At 38.5% G+C, this 16,689-nt stretch overlaps 1 protein-coding gene across 1 annotated transcript in view; it reads right to left on the bottom strand.

Annotated features, from left to right (window-relative positions):
* Positions 1-2,396: 2,396 nt before the first annotated feature.
* LOC145485848 (uncharacterized) overlaps positions 2,397-16,689 on the bottom strand; it is a 30,599-nt gene continuing 16,306 nt past the window's right edge. Inside the window, exons 10-26 of the mRNA XM_081464533.1 lie at positions 16,587-16,625; positions 15,740-15,829; positions 13,572-13,622; positions 12,994-13,044; positions 12,136-12,525; positions 11,751-11,783; positions 11,320-11,343; positions 10,959-10,988; positions 10,098-10,454; positions 9,328-9,453; positions 8,513-8,716; positions 7,752-7,874; positions 7,033-7,383; positions 6,159-6,384; positions 5,328-5,480; positions 4,471-4,613; positions 2,397-3,969 (exon numbers count right to left, since the gene is read on the bottom strand). Of these exons, the coding sequence (XP_081320659.1) occupies positions 3,734-3,969; positions 4,471-4,613; positions 5,328-5,480; positions 6,159-6,384; positions 7,033-7,383; positions 7,752-7,874; positions 8,513-8,716; positions 9,328-9,453; positions 10,098-10,454; positions 10,959-10,988; positions 11,320-11,343; positions 11,751-11,783; positions 12,136-12,525; positions 12,994-13,044; positions 13,572-13,622; positions 15,740-15,829; positions 16,587-16,625 (2,627 nt within the window). The 3' untranslated portion in view covers positions 2,397-3,733. The remainder of the gene's footprint in view (positions 3,970-4,470; positions 4,614-5,327; positions 5,481-6,158; positions 6,385-7,032; positions 7,384-7,751; positions 7,875-8,512; positions 8,717-9,327; positions 9,454-10,097; positions 10,455-10,958; positions 10,989-11,319; positions 11,344-11,750; positions 11,784-12,135; positions 12,526-12,993; positions 13,045-13,571; positions 13,623-15,739; positions 15,830-16,586; positions 16,626-16,689) is intronic.

Genomic DNA, 16,689 nt, shown 5'->3' with positions numbered 1-16,689 from the left:
CGTGTCCCTTATGGTTCCCTGCCTAACCTAACTCGCGTCAGTTCAAACTCGGTCACCGGGGCTCTTTCCGTCTTGAACTCACACAACACGTGACGCTTTCATGGTCCTTCATGAATAAATACGTACGTGTCCGAGAATTAATTTTTCTCTTTTCTAGAGGCGTAAGCTTGGGACGCCTGCATGTGCAGTAACAATTCTAGTTTTATTTTGTCGTTGTGGATGCGCGGAAAGTTCACAAGAAGACAGCTTCGTGCGGTGTCGATCAATGCAGCGATTTAGTTTGGTGCATACCCTCTAACCCAACTTCAGTTTAAAGCACACTATAGCACACGCTTGGATTTTAGAGAAGTTCAAATGCTTCAACGTAAAAGGCACCTTAATGGAGGCTTCACGGTAGGTTTACGGAGCTTTAGGGCGGTGTTACGTTTTAACTTTACGCGCCTTTAAAAGGTCCCATTTATATGTTCTCGGTTACCCGAGACAACCCTTCCTCTCTCTCCCCCCCGTCCCCCAAGTTTAACCTGGCCGGGGTAACTTTTCATTTATTTCTTTGCAAAATCCAACCAACCGTTTACAAGAGGATAGCGAACCTGTCGGTAACTTGGAATTTACATCATTTCAACAGTCTCCGTTGGTTGAACCATTACACCAGAGTTATATTAAATAAGCCCACTTTTCCGTTACATGGTTTTTGCAGGGTTTAGGCAGGCCTTCTCTTAAATTTAGATCTTTTTTTTCTAAGAGTCTCCATTTTACATTAACGTGGTTTTAACAGTTTTTCGAAAAGCCCCTATTAGCTCATTTAAATTGTTTTCACAGCCTTTGCAAGGTCCCCCTTTTTAATTTACATGTTTTTAACAGGCTATTTACAGTCCCCCACTGCACCCGTGCAACTTCTAGGTTTTCCATTTACATGGTTTTTACATGTTTCTTACAGGCTCCCTTTCTTTCATTTACATTGTTTTTACATGTTTCTTACAGGCCCCCTTTTTTCATTTACATGGTTTTTACATGTTTCTTACCGGCCGCCTTTTTTCATTTACATGGTTTTTACATGTTTCTTACAGGCCCCCTTTTTTCATTTACATGGTTTTTACATGTTTCTTACCGGCCGCCTTTTTTCATTTACATGGTTTTTACATCTTTCTTACAGGCCCCCTTTTTTCATTTACATGGTTTTTACAGGGTTACAAACATAACATTTCCAGACTTTTTACAGCATTCGCTTGAATTATTTACATGTTTCTTACATGGTTTAGCAAAGCAATTTATATGTTTTTTACAAAGGCAGATACTGTAAAAGTGCGTAAAATATTTTACAGGTTTTTACATGTTCTTCAAATGATCATTGTCGACAAAGACAATGTAAATCACTATTTACAGAACATTTACATGCTGTACTAAAAGCTGTAAATTTCCTGTAAATTTATTTTACAAAACCCTAACATGTAAATTGTAATTTACAAAGAATGTAAATCAATATTTACATGCTGTAAATTAAAATTGACATGTCCATGTAAATTTTCAACTTTTCCAGTGAATTGCATGTAACATGAACTACAAACGACCTTGATTCAATTGAACTCTTTTATCTTAAGATTGCTCTGTGAATGTAATGTGTTCTAAGGACTTGAAACTAAATTGCAAAAACCTTGTTCTTAGGTTAAGTCGACAGGCTAAAGATTATTGCGCGCGGTAGTTATGTGCATAGTCTAACAAATATAGCACGTTTTAGATCGACTAAGAGGGATTCCGCACTACCTGATACCGAGCTGCGCAAACTTTGATTTTGACCTACATAGGCTCGATTCCGAAAAGTGTAGACGATGTTTTCGAGGGACTTGAAGCTAGATTGCAAAGACCTTGTCCTTAAGTTAAATCGACAGGCTAAAGATTTTCCCAGACGTTGGCTATATGTGCATAGTAAGTAAAATGTGGCTTGTTTTAGCCTCAAAGGGGCTCGACACCAGCTGATACCGAGCAGCGCAAACTTTGATTTTGACCTACATAGGCCTGATTCGGAATAGCCCAGACCATAATTTCGATTTCTAGGGACTTGAAACTTAACTGCATGGACCTTGTCCTTAACGTAAATCGACAGGGCAACGAATATCGCTCGCGTTTGTTAAGTGCATAGTGAGTAAAATATAGGTCGTTTTAGACTTAGAGGGGCTCGGCATTAGCCGACACCGAGCTGCCCAAACTTTAATTTTTTGAGCTAGATAGACTAAATTCCGAAAAGTGTAAACGATATTTTCGAGTTCTAGGGACTTGAAACTAAATTGCAAAGACCTTTTCTGTAAGTTAAATGGACAGGCTAAAGATGATCGCATGCGCTGGTTATGTATATAGTCAATAAAGTCGGTATTGGTCGTCGGACTTAGAGGGGCCCGACACTAGCTGATACCGAGCTACGCAGACTTTGATTTTAACCTACACAGGATTGATTCCGAGTGGCATAGACGCCGATATTTCCGAGTTCAAGGGACTTCAAAAACTCTAAAAAAAAAACTCAGACAAAACCTCTTTAATTGGTAATGTGTATTCGTCCCACTGATGTCAATGCTAGTGTTCGATCGGTTACGTTACTGCGCATCAGAAATAAGTTCATGCCTATAGGCCAATAAATAAATTGGCCACTGATTACGGCTTCCAGATAAATGGACTGATTTAGATAAGCTCAGTTTTATTCCGAAATGTACACAAAGAAAATCAACTGGATATAAGTTGTTAAATTCAGTGTGTGTTTGTCGCACTGAGAGTCATGATCACTCAGGAGGAAGAGGGCGTGGTAAGGAGAATTAGGTGGTACGAAGAGTGTGAATGAGAGAGGGAGTGGGTGGGGTGTAAGAGGGGGGGGGGGGGTCCTTTTGACCAGGGGAACTGGTGCGTCAAAAATGGTGGATTCTCTCTATTCAGTCAAAACTAACTTTTATTTATTTTAGAACAAGCTCACTATATTGACCTTATTATTAATATAGAGCCTCTAAAAAATAAGTTAATTCTAACTTAATTTTATTTATCTATATACTTGCTTTTATTAAACTACTGCAAGAGAATCCAATGTGGTTGTAATCAGTGCTAACCCCACACATCAATTTTTAAAGAATCGACGTTCTTGGGCAAAAGTGGATAAAAAAAATCACATTTGGTTATTTTAAAATAATAAGAGCATTCGTTGAAAACTAAGTCTACTGGAGAATTTTCTGTAATCTCCTTTTCACACCTTAAAGCGAGACCTCGTTATCTCAGTGCACTTTGAAATCGGGAATTCATGATAATGGTGATGATGATGGTGCCTCCTGCTGCTACCGCTGTTACTGATGATGGTAATGATGTGGTACATTTGTTATAGGACCTAAACCCCATACACTACCTTATTTCACCATGATAATAGGGACGTAAAATTTAAGTTTATATGGAACACGCAGATTGGTATACTTGTACAGTATGCTACGAGGATGTGCGTAAATTCATTTTCTCCCTGAAAAAATGAGCTAAAATCAGACACTGTTTAACTGGAAATTTTGAGGGTTTTTTTTCTATTTCTCTTTTTGACAATCCTAAGGTAAGTGCATTTAGTTTAAATACAGATGTAGACAGAGGATTTAACTCACAAATATATCACTTCCACTGCCTATGTTTGCATGCTGTGATCAGTGCGCGCTACATACGACAAACTTGTACCGTCTACATCCGCTCTTACAACATTCAAGAAAGTATTCACATCGCCCTACAAAGTGTCTTCCTTATCAATGATGTCATCTTCTTGTATGTAAGCGTTTTTTCTGCTCAATTGTTGGTCTTGAGTGGTGCAAAGATCTCCAACCTTCTTCCTGTTCATAAATCGTCGGGCAATGCGGTACTTGACAAATAAAACGGCTAGGGCTATGATTGCAATCAGACCAAATCCTCCAGCGGCTGCCACGCCACCAATGAGTGCTCCGGTTTGTTTGTTTTGATCGGTATCTACGATAGCAATTTCAAGAAACAAGCGGTATAACTTGTCACACAAGGTCACATAGAATGATATATATTTAGAGTTACTTAGTTAGAACCAGTCTTTAAATGACTTTGTTATGGCCGGGGGAAAGGGCTCACAGTAAGATGGGGCTCAACTTTTAATAGACTACATTAGTATTCTAGGTATTGGACTGGAACTAGCTTGCAATGGAGGCTCATGTGGGGGAATATCATTAAAAAGCGATTAATGTCACTTGCAGTTGATAAGACTCCCCGCATTAGCCTCAGTTGCAAGCTAGTCCCAGCCCATTAATGGCCTATTCGAATAGAATGTGTCCAGTATTAATCATATCTACGGCCAGATAGCACTGATTGGTTTACAAACGTCCATGTAACATGAATGGTGTACATTAAATTAATAAATGACACCAAGGTACTGGAACATTTCCTTTAGGTTTAACGTACCTACTGACATACCCTGTGCAATAAGACACATATTTAACTTACCTCCCGATTGTTGTTCTTCTTTCTTGAACACCAGTGGACCTTGTGTCAAAATGACCTTGTTTGTACTTTCTTCATGCTCTACTTCATCGCGTGTCACATCCCTTTTCTTTCTTTTGTTAGCGATTGAGCATCCCTGGTCACACCTATGTGAATTGTTGGATGTCTGATTTAGCTACTGGACGCCTTTTAGTTAGAGAGGGCTGCGAGAGAACAGCCTACTAGTTTCAAAGACCCCCTATATCTAGGTTGGAGACGTGGCGGCGGCCTACAGGTCAACGAGCTGTCAATTAGTGGTCTGAGCTTGCAGTGTTCTGACCAAGATCATTGCGTTGTGTTCGAAAAACTTAACTTAAGTTAAAACTTAACCTTATGTCTTAACTGGAATGAGTCTAACATCTACCTTCCTATTTAAATTCAACAATTTGAAATGTTTCCTTTTTTTTTTTTTAATTTTAATGACAATTATATCTTATAGTACAAGCATTTAAGACACCACGCTGGACAAGATAAGAATTCAGAAATGAATACAAATTTAATTATTTTTTATTTTTTTTATTTTTTATTTTTTTTTTTAGTGCAATACAGATGTGTACCTATCTATTGTGATCTTTTGTGGTTTTGTTTGCCACGATAATGATTTGTCAGTAAAAGAATTGTCAACCTTCTCTAATCGTTTCCTTTCCGGTGCAGTACAGATGTGTACTTATTGTAATCAGGTGTGGTGTTGTGTTCTGTAATAATATAAGATTTGTCAGTGAAATTATAGCTGTAATTAAAACTTAAGTGAAACATACCTGGAAAAGATTCAAACTATTCATTCAAAATTAAGTTGATATACCGTTCTGTTTTTTTCTCACCTGGAGTTAGGCGAGTATCTATGACAAGCCAGTAACTCGCAGTGGAAGTACACCGTGTCATAGTCGTTGAAGAACCTGAAGGCTTTGATTTTAAATTCTTGGAAGCTTCGTAAAGGATTGTAGCTGTAGTCCACTGTTGGATCTCGTGGACATCTAAAGTGTATTTAAAACATTCGTATGAACATTTAACATAGAATATTGTGGCCTAAGTTTTTGATTATCTACCAAAGGTTTTAATGCATACTTTGCAGCAGTCTTATTGACTCAAGGGCTGGACTGCTTCAACTGCTCCCTGTACTCTGGCTGGGGTATGACTTTGCATCTACATACGTCTACGATCACGAGAAATGAAGGGTACTGTCCCAAAGGCATGATATCGATATTCGCGATTTTTTCCCACATGTTCGAGTATATTCGTTTTCAACGCCCAGTTCGCTCGGCCTGTGACCCTCGGCTGGCAGGTTTGATCAGATCTTTTTTCGCAAATGTCAAGTTGGCAAGTGCAGACAAGAAATTAGTTCTTCTCTGAAGTTAAAAGGGAACCTGACATATACAGATGAATCTACTAACATGGTCAGGTAAGTAAATTAACACGGATAGAAGAATTTGTCGGAGCTTCAAAGGCTTTCAAAACAAATTTAATCAGGTCTTCAACATTGAAGTCTTAGACGACGTAATCTTATACCGGATTTTTGCGTCTTTTTTTCAAATAACAAATTCCTAACGAAACGAAACAAAAATTTAAAATTGAGGACAATTATTGGAGCTTCTTTCAAGTTATCTTGGGGAGCACAAAGCCCGTTCAAAGTGTTGTGTTCGTATCCTACTTACCCATTCTGTATAATGGTATATTGGGGCCAGGAATAAAAGCTTCCATCCTTAGTGGCCTTGCAGGTTTCAGCCATTATCGTCAGGTCAGCGCTGGACTCCACACTGTACCTTATGTATACATAATCATTGAGCTCGACTTCCAGTGGGTAGTCCTGCTGGGTGTAAGGAGTGTCAAATGACGAACTCTTGTAAAAGTCTATCTTAAAAGTGAGGTTGCCGTATCCCACTGAAATAAAAAATGTGCAGATTTTGTTAATATCTTTGTTAGAATCTCCTCTTAGGAGTATAATTGCCATTTAGGCCGTTAAATTTTTCTAATTCACCTTATAATAAAATACAAAATAAGTGCAAGCATTTTCGTGCATATTAACAACCAAACTGTTTAAAATTGTCTGACATGTTGAATTACGTAATGAAACGCCAACAAGATAAAGGCCTTGGGTTCTGGGAAACTGTCACTCAATCTGACAAAATGCTACGTGGTGTATCTCCAATAAAATCTGCTCTCGGGGGAGGGGCAAACCTGGTCATTGTTTTGCTTGATGCCATGGCACTAGCTTGGCCTGATTTCGACTATACTTTAGTGTCTTTGCGTGCCACTGCATAGGGTGAAAACAACACTAACCTAGTCATTCGATGTTTGTTTTTTTTTTTTACTTTATTTCTGCGAGTTAGAAGATAGAAACGATATCAATATCTCAGATTGCAGTTGAGCCTGCGGTCAAATATTTCTTTGTGTAAAAAGGCATACAAACGAGGGAGACGGATCAATACAAAGAAAAATTGACCCTTTCTCGTCTCGTTTGTATGTCGAACCGCTGATAACTTCAATAACAGCTATTGCAATGAGTTAAAAGTTTCATATACACTGTACCTTCTGTTAAAAAGTAAATGGGTTGAGGAGTGAAACTCAAGCTTAGTAATTTACTCCTGGAATAGCTGCAGTAAAATGGCAGTTTGATGTCATGTGTCCGAGTGATAACGTAGTCGATGATCACAGCGTCCGCTTGAATTTCATTCCAGAAAATAAGAACGTCTTGGGTCTCATTGACCAAAGTTCCGCAGCCATTCAGAGAGGTGCTGATCAGCAGATGCGTGTCATTTTGAGTCGCTCTACACGAAGAGTAACGCAAGTGTAGGTGGCTAACTTCAAAGAAAGGGAATGTCCTCTTTTCTAACGACACCGTCATATTGCTGTCACCACAGCTAACGGACACGCCAGGCTCTTCAAAGAGGCGAAAGAGAGAAAGAAATGCAAGGTTATGAAAAAGATTCTAATCAAAAATTAATTTAGAAATACCCAATTACTTATCAAATGTCTCAAAGACACTGTGAATAAAAGCCTCTTTTTACATCTTTAATTCCCGAAAGAACCGACAGCTATGGATATCACTCTGTCAATTCACCTGTAACAAGTATGATGGCGCGAGGATAACAGCCTGAAGAGATTTTCAAAGATAAGGCTTGAAATTATAGTAGTTTGTTCCGCTCATTAAAATATTTGTCAACTAGTACTGTCAGTTTGCCTCATATAATTATTATCAACGCCCGTGGTATGTTTTCAGTTATCGCATTTTAAGTGACATTGCTTACCAACACAGGTCAAATTGTTAGCACCTATACTTTTCCCTTCCGGACAACCGCAGTAAAATGACCCAGGGATATTGAAGCAATGATGGCTGCAGCCACCATTGTTGATGGAACATTCGTCGATGTCTACGGAGAGAACATGCATAACATACGTAACAGAATGCAGTCATTAGCTGCCGAGATGTATTTGAGGCATTAAGGAAGCGTGGCGATCCGAATGCTTCGTTTATACAGGTAAACTCAAGACAAATATTTGATCTGCCGGCAGGGAGGTCCGAGTTCTTGAAAATGCTGCCCTCAGCCTGCGGCCTCGGACAAAATTTTCAAGCCCGAGGTCACAGTTTTTCACTTTACGGACTGACCCTAAGCCGGTATATAGCGTATTTATATTTTTTTTCCTCCCTCTCTCTGATCATTTTTTTTAACTGTTTACTTTTTCCATACACACATCACGCGCACGTTCCCGTAACCGTGGTTAGAGATTGGAAAATCCGGACCACGCTAAGGTCCAATCAGATTGAATGATTCGTTAGCGTGCCCTCTCGGAAAAAATAAAACGCTTTATTCTGAGCTGTATCGTCTTGAAGGGTAGCTTGTCGCGTTTGCAATTCTTTCTAGAAAAAAGTTAAAATTACCCATGATTGTTTTTGTGATTTTGAGTTTCAGTTTTAAACCAACTTGTGTAGGTGTCCTTGAAATGATTTTATATTTCTTGCTGATATAATTTCTGGATTATAATGAAAGGTTAAAGTCAAGATATTTACCTAAACAAGATTTTCCATCAGGGGCCAGTTGATATCCACTAACACAAGAACATGTGTAGCTTCCATAAGTGTTGCTGCAGATTTGCTCACAGTCTGAAGGTAGATGCATCTCAAACTGAGTAGGATTGGGCAGGACATTAACGCTTGAAGCTACATAAAAGCTTGAAGGCATCGCTGAAGCAGGAGTCGGATGGATTCCATTCACTGGAAACAAAACGAATAATTAATTCGACAGTGGAGAAAATGCAACGACAACTACAAGCATGGACCTTAATGTTGAGGGACACCATTAGGCCACAAATGTGATTAAGAGTTTGAGGGCTAAGGCAAAGGTACGCTTGGGAACGTGTAATGTTTGGCGTTTTTCTATTAAACTTCAAATACTTCATCTTTTTATGGTGTACGTCACACATCATAGAAATGATGTTTTACGCACAGATGAACTTTAATGTCGTTGAGACCAGTTAGAATTTGTTCATCGAACGCAAGAGTATCACTGATTATCAAAAATCAATATTCTTAATCTAAGTCAAAAGAAACAATCTGCGATAATCAAATACAAATCGGAAAATAATTAATGTCAGAGATTTTAATGCCGAAGCTGTAAGAAATCAAATTAAAACACTTGAATTGCTTATACTTTGTTATATTATGTAAGAGCTATTCTGCCTATCTCATCTGTAAAACGCATAGCTAGGCATGAGAATCAAGGACATAGTATATTTGGTCAGATCAAATACGTTTGTTTCGTCTTAAAATAATTGGCTTGAGTTTGACAAAGTGGAAGACACTTAAACACCATACTTCTGACTCACCATTCGACGTGGTTGTCGCTACTGTAGTTGTCGCTGTAGTTGCTGTTGCAGTTGCAGTGTGGGTGGCGAAGCACTGTACCGCACTTGTGATTGAAACTTGCGGAGGAGGTAAGGAGACGCTGTATGCTGTCACAAGAAGAACATGAATAAGATATTAAATCATAATATTGCAATTAAATGCTGTAAAGTCCACTGCAAGATAAAAATGGTTAAGCCCATTGTGGGACAAGACAATGCCTTGAACATCAAGATGCTCCTAGCATAATTATTGAAGGATAGAGAAAAATCTCCTTGCTTCAAACTTCATTTTTCAGTCATTGCATAAACGTTTGCATTCCTTCAGTGACTAAACCCCGGTGTGGGGACTCCCATATAAAATGGACGGTGGGTGCTCGTCGGAAATTTGGAAAGATCTTGCTTTGTGGGCGTGGTTTGAAATTTTTCACCATTAAGAGATACCAATTCTAAAACCTAAAACGAAACATTACCTCCTGTCATGTTTGTTTTCGTATTAATACCCTTAAGGTGCCGCGAAAGCTTCCGCTGGGGACATTTTGAGGCTGAACACCATCAGAGATACCAAAAACCACTTTTTAAAACCCTAAATGGTACGACGAGCGCCCCTGTTCTTTTTATATTGGAGCCCCCCACCCACCCCCCCCCCCCACCCCCTGGAACTAAACCCTCTTCTATTTTACCTTGCAAATGGTTAAAAGTTATTTTTATCAGTTGTCTTATACAACCACGATTATTTCGGGACGTGTTCTTACTGTTTGACACAGCCTGATAATTAGCTGAGAATCCAGGCATCATGATGATCTCATCTGAATAGAACTTCACCAAGAGAAACCTTCCACTGCTATACACCGTCCATGGTGCCAGCTGGCCGCATGCTCTGATAATCTTGGAGCTACTGTGTACGGCGTGTCCATCGAAAATTTCAACGAAGTCCCACGGACAGGAGGCACTTCCATATTCAAGATGAAATGATAAGAAGTGCAGATATATGTACTGGCCTAAAGGAACCTCGATTAACCAGGTACAATACTTGTCGACTGGGTAGCAGCCTGGGTGGTTTGGGCTGGCAAAGCTACCACTGGGCTGGTTCAAGTGGTAGTAACAGGATCCTGTTGGTAAGAAAAACATAGACAAACTGTTATTCAACATACAAAGCGCGACAATATTGTTGAAAATAGACACCCATTCTAGCCTTATTCCTCCCATGTTCGTATCCTTTCCCCAAGCACTGTTGTTCGTAAGGTGGTTCGATGCAATCCTCGAACACAGAATGAAGGAGGGGGAGGGTATTCTGGCACAGTGAATTGAATTTTAAGAATAAGTGCGCAAAATGTACTTTTGAAATACAATGTGTAATTTAACGGTAGCAACAACAACAACAACAACAAATTTATGTATCCATCAGAAATTTAACATGTTTCAAGTTGTTCACATCTTTTTGTCTATTATTTCCTAAATAGGCTTGTTTCATGGCACAAGATTTTTGCTTTTTGGTTTATGACAAAGATAAATATATGACAGAAATGTCAGTCATTGATAGATGGAAATAGCCAAATTACCGGCACTACTTGCACTCATCAACAAATTGATCATTCTGAAATAAGTCCACTTACCAGGAATGGAACTAGCAGCTTGAAAATGAGCTTGAATAAAGAACGAAGAATAAATTTAACCAGAAGTTAGTTAACAGTGTGCGAAAACTAAAAGCTTTTTACATATATGTCACTTACTTAAGTCAATAAACGAGGTAGCAAAATAAAGTTTGTGCATCGCACTGGAGACCAACCCACGAAACGAACAAATATAACAAAAGTAGCAACTAGGCAACCTGAAATTCAGTAGATTTTATCAGACACTTTTCAAGCGTTATACAGCAACATACTGCTAACAGCAACACATATTGCAAGCCAGCTAATACATTCAGCGAAAATAATGCAAACAAGTTTTTTATTACTTAATCCAAAGATTACTTACAAGAGGTAGGTGTGACTTGGAAGGCTTCATAAGAGGAGATAAGACAAATAAACCAGTCAGTTAATGAATTAATCACAGAGTAAAGGAAAACTAGTCAGGTGTAATCAGAATGCCTGATTATATAAGATAACCACGTCTCGCCACTTTTGATTTCTTGAGATACCTTGACAGGTACAGTGTGAGAAAGCTCGTTAGTTATAGTTACCCAAAATCGTTACAACAGAAAGACACTGATCTGAATGCCCCCCGTGGAATAGGGTCAAACGTTTAGAACTGCTAGTAACACAGCGCGGCGTAAATTAGGCCATAGTCAAGTCCTGAAAAATGCTTATCTACCTCATAAAACAATATCATGTGCTTCCCCGGCCGTACATGTAAAGTGGAAAGTACAGTTTCAATTCATTTTCTAACAGCATCAAAAGAATACTCACCAGGAGTAGATGCAACTGTTCGAGAATGGAGGGCTTTAGAAAAGAAGAAAGAGACAATCATTTCTATAGAAGTCATTACGAACTAAAAAAAGCATTATTAACTCGTACTAATGTATTAAGTCAACGTCTCTTTTGAAATAGCATCCTTCAGTGTATATGTGTCTGTATCAATTTTCACTTTATTTGTGTTGCATGGTTATCTAATTAAATCGAAAAAAGATTCGAGTTGTAAGTTTCTAAAGCTGAAAAGTCAGCCAATGTTAACTAGTACGCCACAACTAAGCGAATTCTACTGTAGCTACATGTAATCATAATCGAAGAAAAGAAAATATACGACTTAGATGGAAGGTTACTTCGTGAAAAAAAATAACAGTCATTCACTTACTCGCATTGAGATGCAGACACATAGGGTATCTCGTGTGAACACGTTCATAATAGGCGCTGAAACCAGACCGGGCTACTATGAAATCCGATACGAAGTTAACATGAAGGACGTTGCTGGTACTATAAACACACCAAGAATCTTGATAATCACAGCGTTTGGCTATCAAGGGGCTGGACGAAGAGCTTCCATCGAATATTTCCACGTAGTCATACGGACATTCACTAAAGCCATAAGCATGCTCGAGATAAAAATGTTCAAAGTGCAAATAAACGAAGTAACCAGGTGTCACAGAAATTGTCCAGTTGCAAGTCACGCTGAGCGGGTAGTCGTATGGATAGTTTGGGCTGGTGAAGTTTCCTCTCAAACCAGTTAAACTATGGGAACAGGAGCCTAAAAATAGAGGCAGTCTTATGGTTAGTCCGTCGATCGGGTCAGAGTTCTGGGTGTTTGTGTCGAGTGCGTATCAATTCCGGAAAGCAATTAAACAGTTTAGTTAAAAACATATAATCGTATTGCATTTACAAATTTTTAACTCACAAAATTATATTCTTTTCAACATCTAAGCCTCGGGTTTCTTCTTAAAATATTCTTAAAATTTCGCAATTTTCAGCCTCGATATTCTTGTAAAATATATATAGAAATAGTATAATTTGTTGTGTCAAAAGGAGTGCAATTTGTTGTAAGCCACCTGGTCAAATAAACAAGTAGATATCGACCGATAAAGAAATCCAAATTCAGTCGCTATTAGATCGCAATAAAGTAAAATGAAAGAGATTTCAAATAAAAATCATCGTTCTGCTCTTGTCAACTCATTTTCTATCTAGTACATTCAGAATAACCCAAATAACTCAGTCTTACCTGAAGGAGACCCTGGCGTGGTTGACGCCGGGGCTGTTGGGGTTATCGATGCTAGTAAATTCGGAAAAGAAGAAAAAGACACTTTTTCTTTTCATAACGATATAAAGAAAATATGAGATTATTTTAACTGCTTCGGAGTCTTCTGAATGGAAACTTAACCCTGACTCCAGTTACGGAAAAGAAACGATTTCGCTGAAACACAATTTGGACCCTTTATCCCCAATAGATATTAGAACGATTAGTTTCTTGTTCTATCGTCTCGAACAAACACAGAGAAATGACTGAGGCGATGACGTGTTTGGTTCCTGAGTAGACGTCATCATCCTCGCTGCCCCAGTCTCCTTGAACGCGGTCGGGTAAAAATTCAAGGGCGACTTCGAAATGGCATAAAAATCGAAGATTCAACAAAATTCGAAACTCTTTGTCCGAAATGCTTCAATTAAAAAGTATTTTCATTTACCGCCAAAAAATTGGGGACGGTGGGGGAAGGGGCTTGGATGCAGTTTAATTAGCCCTTTTGAAATCTAGAAGTGTCCGTGCTGGACAACAAAAACGAATTGATAACAAGGTCATAATACCTGGTGTAGGTGATATAACGGTGGTACTTGTGATACTTGTTGTATAGTTCGCTGTGGAAATAAGCAAATAAGGCTGTAAATTACAAGTCGCTGTACCTTGTGCTTCACGACATCGAGAACATTTACATTAGAAGTTAAGTTTTAATAGTTCAATTTCAATTTTTTATTGTTTGCCCCATTGCTTTTACATTTCTCCTTATTACATGGTATTGATTTTATTGGCGGGAGATCCCAGCAAGTTTTTACAAACTTTTCTTGGGGATCTCCTATTACAACTTTATAATTTCTGCTATATAAAATTATATCTCACGGAGAGCTGATAATAACACGGCCATAAAAATGATGATACTCATGGTAACTGAGTTATTTTATGTAACTAAAATTAAGACGGTCGAGCGATTAGTTGCTGAGTAAGATCAATTTCATTTTCCTTTAATCCTGAATATGTAGTATGAGTGCGAGTTCTTTACTTCGTCAGGTAGATCATTGCATATTTTGGTACCTATGGCTTTTAGCGAGAATTCCCCGTAATTTTTTCCGTGATAATCCATGTGTAGTTATTCAACAGATCTTGTGTTATAATCGTGTAGATCTCTATTTTGTGAGAAGTAATTGTGAAATGAGTATGTTTGTTAGGTTCTCAGTATTATTTACAGTTTTAAGGACGTTCGCGCTAACATTTTCCAACATTTATTTTTTTCTGAGACTTTTACCACTGTAAGATTATGAGTTAGTTATGTCAGAAATGTAAAAAATAAATGGAGGGTCACCGACTTCGTTTTGGAGAGAACATGCCCGGCAGAACATCCTAAATCTGAAAAAATCGGGCTTCGTTAGCGAATAAGGCCAGTGTCTGTAAGCCCAAAAATAGTGCAATTAGATCTTTGAAGTGAAATGTTCTGTGTCAAATATTGTTTAAGCGGACCCATTGAGTGAATTTAGTCAACTGGTGAGGTTCGTTAAACAAGTCCGCATTTAGCGACCATAGTTTCACGCGTCTTGCAGCCGCCCGATAGCAAAATTCGATATCCTGTAGACAGAAATCTTGAATTTTTTTTTAAACTTCCCACATTGATTTTTTTGTTCATTTTTGGACAATGTGGAGATAATAACCCTTTTCGCGGTTAATTTTTCTCATTTGCATTACAATGTAATCCAACGTGGATGCGAGGCAATTTCGGGTTAAAACTACAAAATAGCCCGAAATTACCTCACATACATGATAGATTTTATTGTAATGCAAATGAGCAAAGATAACCGTGAAAAGGGCTATTGTAGATAAATCTGTTTCTGGAAAGAAAAGTGAGGGTCACCGAACGTCCAAGATCGTTAAATCCAGGCAAAGCTATAGCAATGACCATCTCTCCTACCATTGTTCATTTTATTACTTAGTGCGCGCTCTCATGCATGACGTGGCGTGTGAATTTGCGTGCTCAGTAAGGATGCGCAGAAACGATTAGCGTGAACGTCCTTAACAGGGCTGTCAGTCTTGTCTTCCTTTTTATCCTTTGTCAGAACAACAAGGAAGGAAAAAAATTATACTAACAATGAAAAAAAAAAAAAGAGTTTGTAAGCCTATAAAACTATGGGAAAATGAGTTTTACACTTTGGCCGATGTTATGATGTTATCTATGTTATCGTCTTCTGCTAGGGAAAGAATGGCTATCAGAATTTTTGTTTCCACTGTGTCCGACACAAATTAAAGGACCCAACTGCAATTGCTCAAAAAATCTCTTGCTCAATTAACTAATTATTTCCATTTGAGTAAGAAAACGGCACATCTTTCCACGATCACTTACAATGTGGGAATAAATTACATTAAATTTGATATTGCTAATCATAGAAGGCATAGTTGATAGAGGGAAATGGTTACGGAAGGCCGGTAAACATAAAAGAAGCAAACGAACAGGCTAAGATTTATGTTGGAAGGCCCTTGACCCTGCACATCTTTTGTTTTGTGTTCATCGCCTATGCATGGATTACATATAATCGCAATGCTTCTATCAGTTAGTTGTATGAGCACACGTAACCACCTTTTGTCTTCTGTCAGGTTTTGCGCTGAGTCAGACCCCAAAACAGCAAACAAAAATAGACAACAAAGAACTTTGCCAAGTTTCCTTACCATTTCCCTCAATTAATTACGTAAAAGGAAAATAAATACTACTAACCTGATGAATATGGCGATACTGAGCTCGAAGAAACAGTTTGGCCTGTGGATGAAAAATGAAAGAGTGTTGCTAGGATAGTTTCTAGGCAAACTGTTAAAAAAGTGTCCCTCAGAAATTTTCCAACGTAAAGTAAAAAGCCTGATCTTCTCACATGCACAGCGGAGACAACAGCTGTCAAAAGCCAAAGTTTCGCTGATGATCTCATTAGAGGGCGTTTTTCCTTTTCCTTATAGCAAGAAAATGCTTTAAACTTTAAATGGTTTAATGAGGTCTTCATATTTGAACTCTTCAAGAGGATAGTCGCTTCATCATCGCTTAGACTATTCAGTCGGACAATGTCAATAGGATAAAAGCTGATCTTCATCGAGGCGGACTACTGAAACGGTTTTTAGCATTAATCAATCAATTAATCTGTTGTATGTTATATTCTTACTGGATGAAGTTGGTGTAGGTGTAACAGTAGAAATAGTGGCACTTACGTAGATTGCGAAAGAGAATATAACTGCATTATAATTGAGAATACAGCTTGAGTTAACGAGTCTTAGTAGTTTTCGCTTTCTGACTGTCCGAGCTTCCGTCTCTCCGTACGTCTGACTGTCCGTATGTTTGTTTTAAGTCTTTGTGTCTGTTTGCCTGTCCTTTCTGTATGTCTTGTGTCTGTATCTGTCTAAGTCGGTCTATCTGCCTGTCTGTCTGTCTGTCTGTCTCTCCGTCCGTCTGTCTGTCTGTCCGTGTCGGTCGGTTTATTTTAAAACTCTTTTGCAACACCCTGCAACAGTCCTGCCTTACACGTAGTCGTGCTGGACACCAAAGGCAAAAGCAACAATTGACAGCAAGATCACAATACCTGGTGTAGGTGATATAACAGAGGTGGTTGAATAGTTCGCTGTGGAAGAAATAAATGAGGCTGTAAATTACAACTTGATGTACTTTGTACTTGGACGTCTTAA

Source organism: Orbicella franksi, chromosome 1 (assembly GCF_964199315.1).
Source record: "Orbicella franksi chromosome 1, jaOrbFran1.1, whole genome shotgun sequence".
Classification (NCBI taxonomy): Eukaryota; Metazoa; Cnidaria; class Anthozoa; order Scleractinia; family Merulinidae; genus Orbicella; species Orbicella franksi.
This window is presented reverse-complemented; position numbering and strand designations above follow the sequence as displayed.